We start from the raw sequence: 14399 nt of genomic DNA, 5'->3' as shown, positions 1-14399 counted from the left end.
CTGCTTGGTTGGGCTGTTTTAAAAGTGCTCTTTTTATTGTTTTTTGAAGATATTAAATATCACTGGATGCATCTATTTTGCTTTCATGAGTATAGTCCCACAATTCTATTTTCTAAATTAAACGATTCATAGGAGATAGCTGTACCTTAATGGCTAAACCTAAATGACAAATGGCTAAATCTAAACAAAAGCACAAGTGATGCTACTGCAGGGGCAGTAATTTTGGAGAACTCTTTTATTTGCAGGGACCTACATGCACCATGTCAGTTTAGATCTGTTTTGTGGAGAGCACTTTTTAAGGCTTCTGTGGATTTTTCAGAGCAGCACCTGAGGATAATGGGGTTTTTTGCTATCCCTGGTGGTTGTGAGTGTTCAGCATCACGATGTAAAGGTTGAGGTTGGATATATATATGTTTTTTAGGGTTTATTTGGGTAGCAGAAGTGCCTAGAGAAGTCCAGCTGATATGTGTCTTTTTGACAAGGTTCATAACAGCAAATATAATAAACATCTTATAAACTGACTTCATTTTTAGACTGACTTTTACCTACAGAGCATCAAATAAAGGCCAGGGCTTGAAACAGAACCTGCAAAAATTCTCTGTAGACTGATCCTAGTTGTGCAGTGTAGACAGAGGTTAGCACCATATTCCTTTGGTTCAGTGAGTTGTCCCACGGCACAGACACTGGTTTTCTCTCTTGGACCATCAGCTGAAAGGATCCAAGTGCAGGGAATGTGGGCTGTCACACGTGGGAACAATAAACACACACAGTCTGCACAGGTGGAGGATGCTAATCCCTCTTCCAGCATCTTTATTTGCATGACACAATCCTGGATGATTGCCATGCAAGCAGCACAGTCACCTTTGCAGGCTGTGCACAAAGACCACAGAGAATTCTGTTCCTGTCCTTGGAAGTGCTGTGGGGGCAATAACCTGGACAGTAATTTGGGGCTGGCTTTCTTGTCTGTTGCCAGAATAGAGGACAGGAAACCCTTGTGTAAAAAAGGTTGGATATAATCTATATTTTTGCCTCTTAAAGAAGAAAAAGTTACTGCTTCATCTTTTCAGGGAAGCATGCATTGTCTATGGGGTGTGGTGCTGTTGGTGATTCCCAGAGCAGCTGTGTGGCCCTGGAAGGAGTCTCAGCAAGGAACTAAGCAGGAATCAGGCATTTCATGGCACCCAGAGCAGTTCAGTGAGACAGCACGGAACAGCTGTGATGCCTTGCAGCTTTCCATCCATCTGCAAAACATTTCACAGACTAATACAAGGAGGCACAGACCTGCAGGGGAGTTTTCTCAGTTGTATTTCTCTTGGATCCATGGTCCTTATCAGTGATGGAACAGCCTGGCTCTGTTTGGGCCCATTGGTTTTCAGTCTCTTCAGTGCTCTGCTGTCAGCCAGTGTCAGCGTTTCCTCCAGACCATCCCCTGCTTTTCCTCCAGATCACCCGCTGCTTTGATGTGCCTTCCCGCTTTGTGTAGAAATTACAGCCATGTCTTTGTTTCTGGGCTGTGTTAGGGCTGGCTTGTCCTCACTGTTTATAACAAGGCAGAATTACAGCAACAAAGGAACCCTGGCAAGCACCACCTTCCCCCCAGCCCCCGAGAGCTGGGCACTGTTGGAAGGAGAAACGCTGCAGAATTTACCCTTTGTCCCTTTGGCGTCTGTGAACAAGGTTTTTAATCTAATGTGAATTTTGTGCCAGCAAATCTTGATAAAATTCTCCTTGGAATATTTAATATTTTAATTTGCTTTGAAGGTTTCTTTAAACTTGCGTGTTGCAAACACATCAGTGGGAAAATTGAGCATTTGTTCATCTGGCAGGTGTTGACATTGATGATGTGAAGATGTTTCCAGTTCCCCCCCTCTCTCTGTAGTTGATAATAACACTGTTGATTTTCTTTCCATATTAAATAATCAAAAACTCTCGATTTTAAAGCTCAATGGAAAGTACAGTGGATTTGCAGGCTCTGTCCCTGATAGCATAGAACATGGGTTTAGTTTACATTAGAGAAGGTCAGGAATCCTTGAATGTGAATGTTGTGCAGGACAGCATCTGGTGGTGTGCTGTAAACCCCCAGGTGTGGCCCCCACCAGGTACTTCATCTCCAGTAATGCTACTGGAATGTTTTCCCCTTCGTTTTTTGGTGGGTTTCTTTTTTCAGATTGTACTTTGACTTTGAAACTGTTTGAGATATTGAACCTGTCATTTAGACTTGGAGTGTTCTTGGAGCTCACATCTCAGTTTTTCCACCATTTGGTTTGGATAAAATCTTGCCCTTTAGGGAAAACAGCTTGGCTTTAACACTTCATAGCTGCAGTGCAGATTATATGAGTAGATTTTACAGTCCCCCTCAATTCAAAGCTGGTGTTTTGCAGCAGTTTCAGTTCTTGACAGATACAGCCTTTAAAACGAGAGTCAGCACTTGAGCTGTCACTTCTGTAGCAGTCACAGAGACTGGAGGTGGACTCTTGTCTAAACTGCAACAAGCAAAGCCTGTGTGCTGCTTTCAGTGCCTTTCCTTCTCAAATGTGTTCTCACATGAGTGTACTCAGCAGGGATTTTGGGAAACTTTGTTGATTTAAAATTAATCTCTCTCACTGAGTTTCACTGCCAAAAGCAGTTTTAGTGGGGTATGGTTTTGTTTACAGCACTGCAGCTGATCCTTGTCAACTATCTCACAGTACATCTTAGCAGAGGAAAGGATCAGAAGATGTAGTTGAGGAGCAAATCCAAACCCTCCTTTCTCACTTAACCTCTCTCTGTCATAATATAGTCTACCACACATAGTGAAGAGTTTGCATGCAGGCATTCAAGATCTCTACATCTGTGAAAAAAGCACATAATGTGTAGGAGGGGAGAAACTTGGCAGGAGCAGGCAGCTGCTGAGTTTGTTTGGGCTCTTTTTAAGCTCTTGTTAAATGTAAAAGCAAATAGTTATCTTCTGGTTCCACTGTGACCTTGGACTTTGAGCATCATCAAAAACTCTGGGATATTGGTGTTTTCTTCTAACTGCTGAATTGTTTGTGTGTAGCATTTCTGTGTGAGAAGTGAGCATTAGAGATGCACTGCAGCTGAGTACAACAAAACTACAACAAATAACCATATTCAAAACTGTGAAGCAGAGGTGAAAATATGGCATCCAAATGTTCTTGGCCATTGGAAATGAGAAAGGCTGTGGGATTACTCAAAATATGTATGCTTTGTACATGATTTATTGTATCTGATAACTTGGAGATAAAAAACTATGTTGTGAATCCTTTTATTCTGTCTCTGGACTAACACTGGCTTGAGTCACGTGGGCTGAGTGAAATCAGTGCAATAGTTAATTTAGCTTTGTCAATGCTTTCCAATTTTTTATTCATATAGTCAAAGGCTTCCTGGAAATTGTGACTTCTTGCTGGGCTGTCCCTTACAGCAGAACTCCCCTGTGATTCTGTTAAAGAAACCTTCCAGTGGGAGCTACATGTTAACCTACCCAGTTTGTTTCTGCCTATGGCCTCACTGAGTCTTAGAGCTGCTTCCCAGAGGTGAACAAGGCTGAAATCTGGTTTCTTTTACATCCATGTTGAGTAGGAATGATATGTGATCTGCTGCTGGCAAGTCCTGTCGCTGATCACTGGGGTGTAGTTCTGAGCACAGTGAGCACAGGGTCTCCTGAGCAGCTAAAACATGTTCCTCATTAAAACTCCTGATAAGCATTGTGCTTCAGTTGTGTTTGTGAAAGTGAGCTGTCAGATGGTATTTGTTAATTTTTACAAAAGCCATCTATTTTTCTTTCTTTCTGAGGTCACCTCGATCTCCACTCTCTTTAAATGGGGGCCCCAAGCTGCAGTAAGCAATGGAGCAGTGTGGGAGGGTTATTGCTTTATTGTGAGTCTGTGTGAATGAGAATGGTACTCATGGCTGTCTGTCCTTCAGGGGGATGAGCAGTGGTGCCAAGTAATCCTAAACTTGCTTTCTAACTCTTGTTTTACTCCACAGAAAGAAAGTGGGGAAACAGTTAAAAAAAAAAAAAAAACTAGCTCAATAAAAGTTAGTCATAAAATTTTCCCATTTATTTAAAATGGTCCCCACGTGGGGAGAGTGTGAGATGTGCAAGTGATGCTGTCAGGAGCTGTATGCTGTCTCCCTGCAGAGCCTAGATTTCAGTCTTTTCTCTCCATGACTGTAAGGGCCTTTTTAGAGATGGACGAGAAATGTTAGGTGTTTCTCAGGTCAATGTCTTTACTTTAAAAAATGCCAGTACAAACAAGATTGTTCCAGATGTTCTTCCTAGTGCTGCTTGACTGGACTGGTTGGCAATCTACAGTCAAAAGGCCAGCTCAGCCCAGTTTCAAGTCTTCATTCCTTTTCCACCACCTCTTCCTGTTACCTTATCTCTTTCCTCCTAATTCCTCCTTCCTTGCATCCCTCATTCTCCAAATGCACTAGCACTGCTTTTCCCTCTTAGCCTTTGAATAAACCTTTTTGTGTCACAAAACAATGTGACATACAGGACGAACTCCATTGCTAAAGGTGCTGTGAGTTATAAATGAAATCTGCTCTAAATTCAAGAGCTCTTAAATTGGGGGAAGACTGTAATGAAAAACCTGTTTGCTGACTGAGAAATCACAGGTGTTTTGAATTCTTGTGATTAATTCCTGGCACTTCAATAAAACTGGTGACACAGTAGCTCTGGAGCTCTTTCTACCTGTCCCTCTTCTCTTTGCCTGGCATCATGTGCAGGTTTGGGGGCTCCCAGGTTGATTACTAGCTCTGGATGCTTCCTAGGATTTGTGAATTGCCACCTGAAAGCAGTACAGGAATAGAAGCCATGTGATTGTAGCTTCAACAGAAGCTCTGGTGTCTGCTGAGAAATGTGTCACTTTATTACATGTCCCAGACCAGGTGTTTTACTATGGTTTTTTATTTCTTTCTCTCCACACAGGCTGTGTATCATCCTGAGCAATGGCCCCCTTCCTGCGGATATCTTTCAACTCCTTTGAGCTGGGACCTGTGCAGAGTCAAGGAGAACAGCTACAGCCTTTCTGTGCTATCAAGATGAAGGAAGCTCTCACTACAGGTGAGGTTACACATGGGGATGCTTTTCTGAATATCAGTAAATTTTTGAGAACTACTGTAAACCTCCTTAATCTGTGAATGGCAGTGAGTCCTTCTCTTCCTGTCATGCCAAGCACTTCAATGTGAGCTTTCCTTTTGGAATGGGAGAAATAATAATGGCTGCTTTCTCTTACAAAAGGTTTCTGTATTAGTACTGAGGGCAGGAGCAGGTTGGAGGGAGCTGTCCTCAAGTGCAGAGCAGCAGATGCTCTTCCTTGGCTGGGAGGATGAGAGGTGCAGTTTGTTATTGTTGTAGTGACCGAGGTACTTTGGCTGAGCTGTTTGCATGGAATGACTCACACTGGAGGTCCTCTCACACAGAAACACAGAATGAGCTGTGCTGGAAGGGACCCTCAATGACCACTGGGTCCAGCTCCTGGCCCTGCTGGGGCCATCCCCAGGAGTCCCTGAGAGCAGTGTCCAAAGGCTCCTGGAGCTCTGGCAGCCTTGGGGAGCTCTCTGCCCTTCCCTGGGGAGCCACTTCAGTGCCCCAGCACCTTCTGGGAGGAACCTTTTTCTAGCAGCCAACCTGAACCTGCCCTGACACGACTCCAGGCCATTCCCTCAGTGTCACCACAGGGCAGAGATCCGTGCCTGCCCTTCATGAGGAAGGTGTGACTGCAGGGAGGTCTCCCCTCTGTCCTCTCCAGCTGAACAGACCAAGTGACTCACCAGGCCCTCAGCCTTCAGACACCTCATCTTTACAGAAACTGGTCCAAAGGTTTGTAATATCTTGTGACATTTGGCTAGAATACACCACTGCAGCCAAACAGCATGGGAGGGAATTGCTGTATTGGGCTAGACTGCAGCTCTAATTCTGCACTGTGGCTCTAAAGATTCACAAAACATCAAAGGATGCAGTAAAGGATGAAGTTTCTTCTTCCTCACAACATGATTGGTCTTTTCCCTTATTGCTGTGGGTAAAAGCTGCATTTGAGCTTGAAATTCGAGGCATGGTGCCTTTCCCACAAAATGTTGCCATCCAGCAAATGTCCTAAGCTCCAAAGAAGTAGTTTCCTAATCTGCTGGGAGAACCTCTGGAGACATGGTGTTGAAGGTGTTGCAGCTGCCAGAATATGTGGAGTAATGAAAGTAATTTAAATAAACCCACTGGGTTTTTTTCCCCAGCCATTTGCTTTTGAAAAGCAGAATTGTCCCAATATTTCCCAGTCTTTGCTTCCATGTGTCTTTGACATAATAAAAAAAAAGGGGAGGGGACTGCTTGGAGAGGTGAGTGATCAGAGTAGTCAGGAAAACAATCTGATGCTCCTGTTGTCAGTTTGACGAGATCTGGAACAGCTTTTTTGTTGGGTTTGAATGCTGAAACACAATCAGGGAAAAATTTATTGTATAGGAAGAAGAAAATCGTAGATTAATGATTAGGCATGGAGCCAGTTTGCAAACCTGGGGTGTGTTTTGGAGTCAGGAGTGTGAGCAGAGAAGCCAAGCAGGCCTGAGCACAGCAGAGGCAGGACAGTGCTCTTGAAGGCTGTCCTCTGCTGACCCTTCAGTGTTCATTGGCAGACAGGGATTGTGAGCCATGACAAACCTTGATTAGCATGATTTTAATTACAAAAGCAGCATGGCTGGGCTGGAAGCTGTTTCCAGTAACTGAGACACCTTCTCTATGTTTTATATAGGGTAAAAATGTATAGAGCTGACTGATCAGAACAGATATTAAATGGGACATGGGTCTAGGGAGGCCAGTGTAAAAGCCTTGCTGTGCAGGCAGCCTGCTTTTTATTCCCCTCCTCACCTTTATTGTCTGTCCTAATAATCTCTAGATAAATGTGTAGGTGTGGCACTTGGGGACATGGTTTAATGATGGCCTTGGTGGTGCTGGGTTAGTGGTTGGCCTTGATGATCTTAAAGATCTATTTCAACCTAAGCAATTCAGTAATTCTGTGACAATGTTTTCAAGTTTTTTTCATAGAACAGGGCTCTGGAAGTAGGTTTGCACTGTGAAGGGCTTGAGCCTTCTGTCTGCACAGTTCCTCACATTCAAGGGAAAAGCTTTTGACTGACTAGAGGAGGAATGCTCAAGTTTTCTTTGCCATGGAGAGGTCCTCAGGTGGCCATTTCTGAGCATTTTGGGATCTCCTTTGGCAAGTGGCTCAGGGCTGTGTCCCAGCTGTAACTCCCAGTGTGCTGCTGGCAGGGATTCCCTAACAAAGCACTGCAGGGACACCATTCCCTGAGCTGTCTGCAGAGCTCAGCACAGCTGAGTGGAGTGCATCCAGCAAGCTCGTCAGGAAAGAACACTGCCCTCGCCTCCAGATTCCAGGAGGATTTTAGAATATTGAGCATCTAACAGAGCACACTGCAGCTTCCTGGAGAAGGGTCCAACTATTTAATCTGCTTTACTACTGCCTTGATATCATAGCAGCAAATGGATCAGAGCTGGAGAGGCACTTAGAAAGCACTTCTGTTGCAGAAAGAAAAGATCTTGATGAACAGCAGAAATTGTGTGGAAGGTAGAAAATTGTATTCAGTTCCCTGGACACAAATGGAGAATAATTGACTTGGCAGCAAATCAGAGGAAACCTGGGAGGTGGCTCTGTGTGCCAGGGTCACAGTGAAGAGCTGGATGTGGTTTCTTAGGAGGCATCATCGCTTTGGATGTGTTGATGGGACTCAGATCTAGAAATATGCCAAAGCTTATCATGGATTGTGCGGTTCTCTGTGCCCAGGATATGGACAGGAAGAAATCAGTTTAATGGGTAGCAAGAGAGACTGAAGCTGTGTATTAGAATCATAGAATACCAGGCTGGAAGGGACTTCAAGGATCATCCAGCCTTTCTTGGCAAAAAGGAAAGGAAAATCCATCTAATAAGAATAGCAGAGCAATGTAAAACTCCTAACAAAGGAGTGTGCTGAGATGCCCTTAAAGGAAACAATAAAAAAAGAAGAGGAAAAAAGTACATTTTTTGAGGTAACTTCAGCTTTTTTGTTATTCCTTAACTACACAAGCTCTGCAGACTGTAGAGGACAGGTAAGGCCCTGAAATATCCTTTCACAAGTAGCAGCTGTGGTAGAGTACAATGCCAAGGAGAGTGACTTATGAGTACAAGTGAAATGTTGGGATAACTTGGAAGTAGAGTAATGAAACATGAAGCCTTTCATCTCTCAGACACTGGTTTCAATTTAAACTGGGTCAGTGTGAGGTTTATCTGAATTTATCTCATAGCAGTAGGTACTCAGGATGATCAGATGACACCTCTTGGAGATTTGTACCAGAATGGAGCCTTGCAGGTGTTCCCTGGCAAGTTGTGACTGACTGACCCAGCTCATGGGTTCCACATCAGGGTTTGTCCCTCCTGCTCTCTAGCACCATGTTAACCCCTTCACTGCCTTTGCATGTTCATCAGGGTGGCCTTTGCCTTCTTTTGAGCTGAGTATTTAAACCTGGTTTAAGCAATGACAGTAAAAGAAGCAGTAAGTCTGCCTGTAGTTTCAGTACAAGTATTCCCTCTTTTATTTTGTTGAGTTTAAATTATATATGCATTTCACAGTTTCTGTTCTCTTTTTTTTTTTTTTTTTTTGGTGGCTTTCAGAGAGAGGAAAAACCCTGGTGCAGAAGAAACCCACCATGTACCCCGAATGGAAATCGACTTTTGACGCGCACATCTACGAGGGCCGGGTGATCCAGATTGTGCTGATGAAGGCAGCAGAGGAGCCCCTGTCCGAGGTGACTGTGGGGGTGTCAGTGCTGGCAGAACGGTGCAAGAAAGGCAATGGCAAAGCAGAGTTCTGGGTAAGGAAAAAGATTAATTCCTCCAAATTGCTGACCCAGTTTTGTTTCTTTCAAGCTGAATGAATGCCTTGTGCCTTTCAGGCTCACAGATTTTCTGAGGTCAGTAGAATCTCTCTGGTTTGTATTCACCTGTTACACTTGGGGCTTTTTTTTCACACTTTGATTTCTAAGACAAGAGCAATTATTCAGAAGAGTAAAAGCTAAGAGTGATCAGTTTTAGCCAGTTTGGTGGTCTCAAATCCTCTGCTCATTACCCACAGAACAGGTGCCACACTGACACCCTCAGTGTTAAATTCTCTGTACAACCTGCCATGAAAGAGACCACTTAGCATAGCCTGTAAGGTTATTTTTGTGTGTGGGGAGGCAGCCTGGCATTAATAGCTGTGACTGAGGTCTTGGCCTTCTGTAAACTTTGCTGGGCAAATGTTCTGAGTGTCAGACACTGCCTTAGAGATGACCTCCCTCGTTATCCCAGTGGGATGAGGGGATGGATTTCTGGGATATGTTCTTGGGTATATCTAATGTAACTGTGGTTTGGTTTGGTCTGGGGACTGGATTTTTCATCCCAAGTTGTATTTAGTCTAACCCAGAGGTACTTTGCTCCCTGCTGAAGTGAAGATTGAGTCACTCTTACGTGGTTAAGGGTTTCTTATCTTTTATGAAGGCAGCAGTGTAAGAATTAGTGGCTGCATTCTGAGCACAGGAACTGACCTCAGCTGTTGGCTTAAATGGCACTTATTTTTTTTTGCTGGTCTGTAGAATTTGCCACAGAAACCATGTGTAATAGTTTTGAGGAGGAAAGGAAAATAAATTTTGATTATACCACTTTTTTTCATTGCCAGCAGCAGCATTTGATATCGCTATGGTTTGTACTCTCAATAAACATGTGAAGGATTGTATAGACTTCTTTTAAAGCTGGGTTCCTGTGCAGATTGAGTTTACTGACAGTAAAAACAGAAGCCAGCAAACTTCTTTGCAGAACGGGAAAGGGCTGTGGACAAACAATGTGAACTCTGACCGTGCTGAGCTCCTGGGGACACATCAAAGCCAGGCAGCACGCAGGGAAAAGCAGGAGAATAAAAGCCCCTGACTCAGCTGCAATAGTGAGATATGGGAGAGGATTGTAATCAAAGAGTTATTGCAGAGTCTACTTTGATACCCTAGAAAGAGCTGTTTGAATTCCTGAGGGATGCAGTCAGCCACACACTTCACTGTTGCTATCTTTCTTTCCACAGCTTGACCTTCAACCTCAGGGGAAGGTGCTGATGGCTGTGCAGTATTTTTTGGAAGATGCAGGTATTGTCAATAGTTTCTTTTCTGTCAGTTATGTGGAAAAGGGGTTTTTTTGCAGAACACGGGATGTAGCTTACAAAAACATCACCTGGTATACTGAATAGAATCTTATTAATTCATTTTATTAATTTGCTTTCTATGTGTGTGTTTGGAGTTTTTTGGTTTTTTTGGGTTTTTTTGGTTTTTTTGTTTGGTTTGGTTTTTTGTTTTGTTTTTTGTTATATGCAGGGTTTGTTCATTTCTAAATGCTATTGCATTTAGGCAATTTTTGATCTTTAATGTGTCTATTCTCATGTTTTGATGTGATAGAATATATATTATCTGTTCCCTTTTAGGTGCATAGAAGTTGAATCTCCTGCTCTAGCTTATGTGGAAAATTTTTTTTTGTGGATTGGAGCATTGGGTCTGAGTTTCCTGGGATTCAGACATCCCATTCACTAATTACAGAAAGTGATAGTGGGAATGAGTGAATGGTTTAGATTTGCATTAAAATGCAAATCTAGTCAATGATCTGATGTAGCAGTTTAAAGTGTGAACAGTCTGTTTCAGAAACCTACACAGGCTCCTTGGAAATGAACTAGGAGGGAAACTTCAAGGACAATAATAAAACCAAGAATTATGGTGTGGATTTGTGTGTCTGGGGAGTCCCTTCCTAAAGGAAATGCTGTAAACCTCTCAACTTGCTCAGCTTGTAATTAAGACTTTCTCATACTAGGAGTCATGAAACCATTATTTCTTGGGAATAATATTGGAATTATAATATAGCTGGTCTGCCAGATTAACCTACCAGTCTTATAAGGTTTAATAGTATGTGTTAATAAATAACTGAAAAGACTAAGCAGGAAATTTTGAAGCATGGGTGGGTTTTTCCCCCACAGACATTTATAGAAGGAGCACAGTTCTGCTCTCCAGTACCAGTTCATTGAGAAGGACCCATTCATTTTTGTGCCTTCTGTGAAGAAGATGCTGAAGATAGAATGTGGTGGGCATAGGGTGCATTTCAGAGGGGATGTTTTATCTTTGTGATGGCAAAAACCCCAGCCTATATGCTTTGGTGTCTATGGAAAGTCAACACTTCAAAGCAGAATTTAAAAAAATACTGGGATTTTAAAGAGTCTGTAAGTGGGAGCTTTTCTCAGGTATGCATTTAAACTGATAGGAGCCATTATATTAGGAAATACTTACCTTGGTCTTTGTCATAGTTTCCTGTGCAAGGCTGTTTCATGGGGCAATGGTACTCTGATCATACATATTTAATGCAATATACAGAAATCCATTTCTCCTGGACACCCAGAAGTTTCTCAAGCAAACCTGTACAAACCCAGTTTCTGTATTTTCAGTTGTTTATTTAATGAGGCTGAAGCATATTTCCTCCTCTCCACACAGACATGTGGAAAAGTAGAGATGGCATAAGTGAAAACCTTCCATAATTTATTATTAGCTGTTAGTAGGAAGGTAATTTACTTGTGTGCTGAAAGTTCTACATTAATTTTACTCAGTAATCAAAATAATTTAAAAATAGATACAATGTTCTTGCAGTTCCTTTCATTGCCTTTATTAGGGATTGCAGATGGTGGTAGATGAAGCCTAAATACCAAACAGATCATTAAGTCATGCATTTATATTCTAATTGGCAAGTTAATATTCACATCTTAATGCACTTTTTTGACCTTCTACTTTGCAATGAGTTCCTATTTACCTCCTGCTTTAAATGAAATTAGTCACCGATACATTTTCAGTAACTAAGCCCCAGAGGTGGTGGAAATTGCCTTTCAAGACTTCTGTACATCTTCATTTTGTGAAGGAAAGTCACTCAGTCTGATACTTTAATGTGAACACCGCAAATATCAATGTATTTTAACAACCTACTCCTCCTCAAGGTTGTAAACCTCCCTTGTGTCAGTGTGTAATGCTGCTAAACGGGCAAACACTGATTTTTGGCTCATCAGTGCACTGCTGTGAATGTTCTCTCCAGTTAAATCATCACTTACCAGTGTGAGAGCAGGGAGGTTTGCAAGGGTGTTTGAGCCAGCCTCCATCCCCACCCTGTGAAACCCTCGGGAGCAGCTCAGGGACAGTTCACATTCCTGCCCGTGCTCTTGTCACTCTGCTCTCCTCCCTCTGAGCTCTGTGCCAGCTGTGTTTCTAAAACACTAAAAAAGGCTTGTTCTGAAACTGGTATTTCAGTTCTTCCCTGGTTTATTCAAAGTATTCCCTGGTTTATTCTATTGCTGCCATTTGTATCTTTGAGTTATAGGTGCTGCCTTTTGTTTGAAAAGCTCCAAGCACTTCACAAAAGTGACTAATTCTTTCTTTGGCTTGGTCTGCAAACTGAAGCTGCTGTTTTTCAAACCTTTCTTCTAAGAAGCAAACATTCTGCTACCTTTAGAGAAAACTGCTCTGCTCTGCTGCAGTGCTGCGGAGCAGAGAAATAAGAGTGTTGTTGCTCCATTTACAGGTATATTCTTAGAGCAAAAAAAAAAAAAAAAATCACAAAATAAGCTGGTATTAATGGGTCTTCCATGGTAGACTACACTGAGACTTTTCATTTGAATATTCTTTTTCCAGATTGAGGCCTGACCAGTTAATTTAGGGCTGCACATGAAAAGTCTTACCAATCTTAGAGGCTTTTTTTCTTCCTAGACCCTATAAAGTGGGGACTGCAGAGCCCTGACTTAGAGCTGTCAAAGAAAATTTTGTCTTTTGTCCTGTGATTTGAATATGAGTTTGTGCTGGAAACTCAAAAGCTTTTCTCCTGGTGTGTGAAATGCGAGAACAGGGTGTTAACCTCAATTTTAATTTTGAAATTGTTTTCCTTCTACCCCTCCTTCTCTCGTTGTAGTATTGTAACTAGGTTATAATTCTGAAAAGCAGCTTTAGTTTTAATAGGTGGGAGTTGAAATGAGTTTAATGCTTTGCTTGGTCTTTGTTTATTCAAATGTGGTTAATGACCTCCCAGAGTAAGAAAATGCAGAACCTCACTCTCCTGAGTGTCCTGTGCATGTTAGCAGCTTTGGGAGTGTGCTTGTGTCTTGGGTTTGTATTCTGAATTGCTATTTTGCTGGCTACAGCTTCCTGCAGAAAGGGACAGTGATTTTTTTTTTTTTCCTTAAAATGTCATTAGAAGTACCAGAAGGTGAGTAATTTACATGCAAACTTTTGATACCTCAATTCTCTGAATTCTGGGAGAGGGACATGAACCAGAGAGCTGCATATATTTTGAGTATGTTGTTCTCTGTATGTTGAGTGTTGAGGAAACATAAGACTTCAGCATTTTTCTGAGTTATCTGTGAAAAATTATAGGGTAAAGAACAGATTTGCCATTTCAGTCTGGATATTTTATGGGCCTTAAAGTAAGGTTTGAAAAAAGTATCTCTGTGGATGAGGTGTGCTGTGGAAGGATGGTCACATTTTTAACAAATAATAGTGATGAGTGCTGAAGAGCCAGAACTGAACCTTATTGTGCATGGGGGTGTTGGTCTGATTTAATCATTTAACTGAGAAAATGCTGTTTCTAGAAATTTGGCAAATGTGGAGGTTATTCAGTGGCACCTCACATCTCCTTTGATCTGCAGCAGAAGTGTGATTGCATGAATTGAACAAAAACATCTGCAGGCTTTAACTTCTGATTTTTCTCTAGGACAATCAGACAGTTGCAGGTGTAGAGATTTCATAGAGAGCAGGTTGGTGTGTCTGTCGTTCCTAAGGTAGCTAACATGTTGTGTGGAGCACAGAAAATCTGATATAATTTGTACCTTCAGTGGTGTTTTGAAATGCTTCAGCTCTGTATCTTTAGATCTGCATCTATATTGAGGTGCTGTATCTGTTGGTCATTTGAAAAAGAGAGAAGACCCATTTTCCAGTTTATTCCTGGTTTTATTGCCATAAATGAGGGACCAGAGGTCTCTGCAGAAGCATTTAGCCAAACACTGAGCTGTGAAACGAGAGCTCTGTGCGCTGAGCACGGGCCGTGTTCACGCTGCAGCTCTGGGTGAGCCCTACAAAGGCTGCAGCGTGTTTGGTTTGGGGGTTTTTAACCCTGGATTGAAAAGCAGGGCTGGTTAAAGCTGGTGGTCTGTTCTACACTTCCCTACCAGGCCACTGGTGTCAGAAGTGCCCAGGGAAGGTCACACACACACACAGGCTGGAGCAGCAGCCGGCGCTGGCCCAGGGGCCGTGGCAGGATTTCATCCTGGATTTGTTCAAGGCTGGGCTGGATGGGGCTCTCAGCATCCTGCCCCTGGCA

At 42.6% G+C, this 14399-nt stretch overlaps 1 protein-coding gene across 2 annotated transcripts in view; it reads left to right on the top strand.

Annotated features, from left to right (window-relative positions):
• PRKCD (protein kinase C delta) overlaps positions 1–14399 on the top strand; it is a 58967-nt gene that overhangs the window by 29102 nt on the left and 15466 nt on the right. For both annotated transcript variants that reach the window (XM_084214411.1, XM_084214410.1), the window contains exons 2-4: positions 4934–5068; positions 8661–8860; positions 10096–10156. In XM_084214411.1, coding sequence (XP_084070537.1) covers positions 4954–5068; positions 8661–8860; positions 10096–10156 — 376 coding nt within the window. In that variant the 5' untranslated portion in view covers positions 4934–4953. The remainder of the gene's footprint in view (positions 1–4933; positions 5069–8660; positions 8861–10095; positions 10157–14399) is intronic.

Source organism: Fringilla coelebs (assembly GCF_963513975.1).
Source record: "Fringilla coelebs genome assembly, chromosome: 13".
In the NCBI taxonomy this organism is placed as follows: domain Eukaryota; kingdom Metazoa; phylum Chordata; class Aves; order Passeriformes; family Fringillidae; genus Fringilla; species Fringilla coelebs.
The sequence above is the reverse complement of the archived record's forward strand: the minus strand, read 5'-3'. Positions and strand labels throughout refer to the sequence as shown.